This window comes from Nycticebus coucang, chromosome X, assembly GCF_027406575.1.
Source record: "Nycticebus coucang isolate mNycCou1 chromosome X, mNycCou1.pri, whole genome shotgun sequence".
Lineage (NCBI taxonomy): Eukaryota > Metazoa > Chordata > Mammalia > Primates > Lorisidae > Nycticebus > Nycticebus coucang.
In genome coordinates this window covers 27,366,498-27,373,418 of record NC_069804.1, presented here as the reverse complement: position 1 = coordinate 27,373,418, position 6,921 = coordinate 27,366,498, and the positions used below count along the sequence as shown (strand labels likewise).

Here is a 6,921-nt window from a genome sequence, read left to right as displayed (position 1 = left end):
GGCTGTTTTTCAAATTATTTTAGCTTTGGACGTTGGAAACTTTCATTTAGTTCATGTGCCCCTTTGATAATGCTCTCATCTTTGTTTATGAGAATTTTCTGATATATGACACTATAAGATGCTCCAGGTTTGTCTTGTATAGTCCCTGCCTCATCCCTAGAATCAGCCATTTCTCCAAGGATTCCTAATTCCTTTTATTGGAGAATAGTGCTAGAAATCAAGCTTGGGTGCTAGCTATCCTTGTTGCTACTGAGGTCACTGCTGTCTATCAAGGGCCTCTTGGTAGAGAGGGCAATGAAACATATGTATGTACACTAACTCACATATACACACATTTCTATAATTACTTCTACATCTATACATCTGTATATAATACATACATCTGTTATATATTTTAATTGTGAGTTCATATTGCTATCTCTTTAATCTAGTACCACAGGGTTCACTTAGTCTTTGCTCCTTGTTTATCTAAGATTTCCTTCTCTGAAAGTAAGAAATGTGGTTCTCACCATCCATCATCTATTACTTACTTACTCAACCCCAGATATACATGTAAAGCCGGTTGAGAATTAGTAACCTGAACCCCAATGAGAAACACATTTACCAGCTAGAATTCAGTTTTTACATATAGTTCTTTTTGTCTTTAGCTTTACAGTTGCCCTTTAAAACATTATTTGACAAAGTTATTTAATCCAGCTTCTTTCTTCCCCCATGTGCTTCCGAAAAGTTAGGTCATTCATTTGTAATGGAATTCTGTTTGTCATAGTCTGTATTCTTTTCTGAGATCATTTAAGCCAATCTATCTATAGGTAGGTAGATAGATATAAAATACACATATATATCAAGTTCAACCCCTTCCTTTAAGGGCCTTTAATTCCACCAAATGGCAATTTCAAAATAAAAGTAATTGGCATCATAACTCAGTCCAAAGCATATGGAGGAGGTTGCATCAGTAGGGGTTAAACCAGAGAAACAGAAACACTGTGAGTGACATATGTATTATGTAATAAGCAGTTTATACTAGGGTCCAGGCCTTATTTAATTGTGGGATCTTATTTTTTTTTTTAATGAAAAAGTCTTAGTAAGGCTTTTTTGTCTTTGTTTCAGGTGCTAGAACCTGCAATCATCAGGCTAGCCAGGCAGGAGAGAAGGATGTGAAGTGGGAGAAGAAAGGATAAATGGAAATCCACAAAGAATATATGGAACTCACAAGGACTGACTGGAACTCTTATTGATCCTTCACTGCTCCCAAACCTCCAATTTTGATGACATGAGTGCCCTGTGTGAAAAGTGGGCATTCCTTTTTGTGAAATTAATGAAATGGAAAAAAGATATGAGGGAGAGTTGGAGTAGTTGTGGGCTAGCTGCTATTCCACACCAGTAAGGTAAGCCAGAAAAAAAAAAAATCATGAGCTTCAGCAGCACCTAGTACCCCAGCTCTTACTTTCTGAGTGTAAAACAAATATGGCTGCTGGTTTACCTTTGCCTTCCAAATCTTTTGCCAAATGCCTCTGGTAGCACAAGCAATCTTAGAATTATGCAGGGAACTGAGCAAAGTTTTAGCCTAGCTAAGTTGGCACAGTGTAAATCTCCCACAGTGGCAGTCCTGCTCTCAAATAGCAGGTAGAAAAATAACTAAGTGTAATAAATCCACTTTTGCTATCCATTTTTTTTTTTTTTAAAGGGACAGAGTCTCACTTTGTCACCCTCCGTAGACTGCTGGGGTGTCATAGCTCACAACAACCTCAAACTCTTGGGCTGCAGGGATTCTCTTGCCTCAGCCTCCCAAGTAGCTGTGACTATAGATGCCCACCCCCACACCTGGCTATTTTTAGAGACGGGTGTCTCACTCTTGCTCAGGCTGGTCTTGAACTCCTGAGTGCAGGCAATCCACCCACCTCCGCCTCCCAGAGTGCTAGGGTTACAGGTGTGAGCCACCGCGTCTGGCCCAGGGTTTGCTATTGTTCTAACACCAATTGTCATTCAAAATCCCAAATGATGTTTTTCCAATGTTTAGTTAATGTTGTTACTGGTACACATCCCATGAAATTATACATGATGCCCCAAACTTGGGATTCTAGTTTATAACTCTCTCTTCTTATGCCCTGTTTTAAACAGCAGTGCTCAGCCCAGGCTCACTGCATTTTCAATGTATTCTTTTTGGGGACTCTTAAGGTCATTTCCTGATAGCAGACATTGGTAGGGATTTCTTGAGGCCTCCAAAATCAGGGCAGTTGTTCCTAACTCTGAATCTCAGTGAGCAGGAGCTTTGGTCAGGTCATCTTCCATCCCAAAGTCTAACCTCATTATGCAAGTTTCTCTACTTGCTTCCAAGGGACCAGAGGTTATACCCATTTCAAAGAGTATTATTAAAGGAAAGCCAATGTCAGGACATAAGATGTTTCATTACATCCTTCTTTCCCCCAAAATGTCTGCAAAGGGTGTGTTATAGTTTATGAGTGCTGGGGGAAGGTGATCTTTTGCATTTACCTGCACAAATAGCATGCATAAAACAAAAATAAAAATTAATGAATTGTAATTGGAGATCCAATTTAACTTAAGACTTAAAACTATTTTTAAAGAAATTTTAACTCACTTGAGAGTTTAGCAATGCATAATGTCTAATAGGAATTTTCTTCCCATTTTATCAAATAGTTATCTGTAAGTACAAACAATTTTTACTACAACATTATTCTTAAAAATTAATTGGAATATATATTTTTAAATATGAGGGATTCTTAAATTCCTGCCCAATATCTTATAAAAGATGGTTGCCCCAGGAGGGATCCCTAGAAGGTAATCCTGTGGGAGTTCTCAACCACGAAACTTCAAGAAAATTGAAAGTGCAGAGTAAACAATTTCATGTGATTAAATTTAATTTATTTCTTACCAGCTTCAGTGTGCTCAGATTAATCAATATTATTAATATGTAGATTTAGAAAATGTGGACAACCCCAAGGTATTTACTCTAAGGGGGTGAATTACCTGATAAGACATTTATCTACCCACCACGCTTTCTTCTCCTTTTCTGAGTGTGCAAGGGCGGGGGTGGGGTGGGGGGCAGACGACTGTCAGTACCTGTCAAAACCATGGTTTGTTTAATTTTACTTTACTTGTAAAGAATAAACACATTTATGAAATTATCAGATCTGCAGAAGAATTTGATTTTCAGAATAAACTTCTGAAGATTAGAAAATGTCAAAAAGGTAATAGTTTTCAGAATATTAGAAATAACAAGATATATCTAATAAGGTTATTCATTTTTCCAATAAAATGAATAAAGTTCAAAAGTCAATTATAGGGGAAAATAGGGGAAAAGGCATGAGTAAATTGCTTATGAATTCATATAAGGATAAGGGGTAATGAAAGGGGAGTAAAGTAACCAGGTAAAAGGAGAGGAATCAGGAAGAATATGTGGGAAGAAGGGGGGAAAGATATAGAAGAGATGGATTTTAGTACATATTTTGGAAAATAAAAGACAAAAGGTAAATCTATGAATCTATAAACAAATATAAATTAGTCAAGTGAATTTTAAAGTCCAATATGCTAAGTGGTCTGTAAGCAGCACTGGGTATGAGGCTTTCAGGACGGCAAGCACTGCACTCCATCTTGGCTCTCTTCCTCCACCGATGTATCTGAGGTACTGGAAGACTCAGACAGCTCTTCATCTGACACCTCGACTTCAGGACCTCCCCAGTGCCGCTGGTGATGCATAAGGAACCACAGCATGTGACTGTCAAACAGATTGGTGTGGTGCAAGCTATCTTCATCTCATTCCAGCTTGTTATTCTTAATCACATTCTTTAACCCAATAAGCTCAGTGGAATCTTTTGCTATGGGTGCCCAGATCTTGACATCATGGTCTAGGCCACTAGTTGCCATCACAGGTAGATAAGGTTGAGGTTCAAGACAGTTTACTGCACCTCCCTTGTCCCCCTCTAGGAATTGAAGTGAGAGGATGATTTTTTCCCAGAGAAAGATGTGCCCACAATCACTACCGCTCATTATAAACTCACTCCTAGAGCCATAGAAATTGACACCTTTGACTGTGGCATTATTTCTGTGCCCCTTGTATCTCTTAATATATTCAGCACCATCACTGTAAGAGGAATTGAAGAGGTAAATATCATCATCATTATAGCTGGCCAGAAGCTCTGTGCCATCGTGGCTGTACACAACACAGGTGATTGCTTTGGAGTCACAGTTCATCAGTGATGAGGACAGAATTTCTTAAAGACTCCATTATTCTCACTCTCATTAATTTTTCTCTGGTCATAAATTCTTACAAACTGATCTCGTCCACCCACTGCAAATTGGTAGGTATTGGCAGGATTCATATAGGTTGCATACAGTCCCATTTTCTTCTCTTTCTCTTTCATTATCACCACTTTTGAAGCCAGCTTGCCTTGTCTGAGGTCAATAGTAAAGACAACTGCATCTTCACCTGATGTTAAGAACTTAAAAGGGGAGTCTGGCTCCAGAGCCAGTTTGTGGGAGGCTCCCCTATGCTGCGCTACATAGTTAGTATTCCTGCAGTATGGGACAGCAGATAGTTCTGCTACTCGTACTTGTCCATCACGGGCACACATGGCTAGGGTGGAATCACCACTGTATGGAAGGAACTTTGCCTGAAAGACGTTATTTTTGTGACCACTCTCAAAGTCCAGTATTGGCCACTGGTGCACCCAGTCCCACATTATCACCCTCAGATCATCACTGCTACTGACCAGCCAGGTGCCACACTGGTTAAAGTGCACAGTATTCACACAACTGACATGACCTTCAAGACCATGCTGCAGGTGGAAACGCTGCACAAAAGCTCTTGCCCCACAGGCCCCATATGCAAAGCGGGAGCTTGAACCCCGCTGCCGCTCCTGAAGAGCAGTGACAACTTGCCAGCGAGGTAGGGGCAGGGCCAATGTCTCTGAGGATACCCATTCCTCCAGGGCCTGATCTTCATCTGATGAAGTCTGTTGCTCACGGTCGGCCTCACTGCCCTGTACACACACCTGAAGCTCCTCTCCCGCTTCTTCCTCTGCCCCTGTCTCCTCCTCCTCCTCTGCCTCTGCCTCTGCCTCCTTCTCTACTTCCTCCTTTCTCTCCTCCCCTTCCTCTAGGTAGTGATGGAACACAGTTTTATTATTCATAGAGAAATGGCCAAAGTCCTCCAGGTCATCAATGTCAATGTCTTCAATTGAACTTTCTGTGTCTGTGCTAGCATCCCTGGGGGAAATCACCATTTCTGGACCCTCACCATCTCTGGTCAATCCCAGACTCAGGGCCTCCATTTCATTGTCTAAGCATGCTTCCCTCCCCGCCATTTCTCCAGATCTCTCCTCGTGGCTGCCAAGAAGGCTTCTGTCTTCTAAGTCTGGTAGGCCACCTGTGGCACCCTCTTGGTGGGACATTTTGAACGATAGCTGTCATAGATGGTCTGGAATGGGAAAGTTGACCCTTGTAGCTAGGGGAAACAGGCAGAACTGTCCTGGATGGGGACAGATCCAGCCAGCGGCAAGGAAATGCCAACCAGGTAGGCTAAAGCATAAGGGGAAGTCCAACTAAGGCAGTTCAGAATGGTAGCCGATAAGCTTCTAAAGACTTCTCCACATCACTTCAGCGTAGCATCCAGAGATGGCTGTGATTTTTCCAGGCACAAAGCCCTGCCCCTATAGCCATATTACACTGTGAGAAGCAGTGTGTGCTTTTTTTTTGAAAATTGAAACTTGCTGCATTTTGGAAAATGTTCTTACTAGAGAACTATGAGCAAAAGTGATCCTCCTTGGACAAGTAGTTTTTGGAAGATTCTCGGTGATTTGCTAGAAAATAATGTATAAATGAAATGAAGATGTAGGTAAGAGCAATAAAAGATTAGTCGAGGTTCCCACAGCTAGTGACGCCCTCATATACAGAAAATATCTTAAGAAAATCTGACAGCTTGAGGGAAACCTTGAGAGCTCTAACTGATATAATTAGCATACAGTTGCCAGATAAAATAGAAGATACTTAATTAATTGCATCTCAGATAAACAACGAATAGTTTTTATTATGAGTAGATCTCAAATATCATGTTGGACATATTTCCACTAAAATTTTATTCATTATTTATCTCAAATTTTGTATTGAGATAAATTATGTATTTTTATGTGTTAAATCTAGCAGGTTTCCTTAGTGATAAGAGGAATATAGTACTTCATTGTAATCAGGGTTGAAATTAACTGATTAATTGGAATTGGACATTGTAATGAGTAATTGTTTCACCGATTTGAGATAAAAGTACATCCTTTTATCTCTTATTCTACCAGAGATTCTATATATTCATTTGGAGTCAGATACTTAAGATACTTTAAGATACTTGGGGAATACCAACACAATTTTATGGAAAAAAAATCTGTGATTGTTATAGAACTATTGAAATACTTTATATATCTTTAAAAATATGTCAGAGGGTTCTGTGGGGCCCTTTAGGAAAACAGATCTATGGAGACAGTTAATTGGCATTGTTGTGTTAACTTAAGGGCTTCTCTGAATGAATTACCTAAGGTGATGTCAGTATATTTTCTAAGGGCTTCAGTAAACTGCTGAATAAGAATGCCAGAATGAGGAAAACAAGGTTTCCTTCCCTCAGAATAATTGCAAAATAAATGCAAAATTGATTAAACATAGAAGTGTACAGTCTTGTAAAAAAAGAGGATGGTTCCAAGGCCAATAGTAATGCAAATATATGTAAAAGACTACTCATAGTAATTTGTGAATAGTAGAGCAAACTGAAAGCCACCTGAAAGCTCATCAAGAGTAACATGGATAAATAAATTAGCATATATTCCTATAAGTGAATAATGTATAAAAGCGAGAATGAATAAACTAAAATAGAATGTGTCAACAGGAATAAATCTTAAAAACACAATGATGAGTGAAAACACA

At 39.5% G+C, this 6,921-nt stretch overlaps 1 protein-coding gene across 1 annotated transcript; it reads right to left on the bottom strand.

Annotated features, from left to right (window-relative positions):
- Positions 1 to 3,582: 3,582 nt before the first annotated feature.
- LOC128578170 (DDB1- and CUL4-associated factor 8-like) lies at positions 3,583 to 5,408 on the bottom strand. The gene is given in 2 exon segments (XM_053580674.1): positions 3,583 to 4,211; positions 4,214 to 5,408. Coding segments are annotated over 2 exon segments (1,824 nt in total).
- Between the last annotated feature and the right edge of the window lie 1,513 nt (positions 5,409 to 6,921).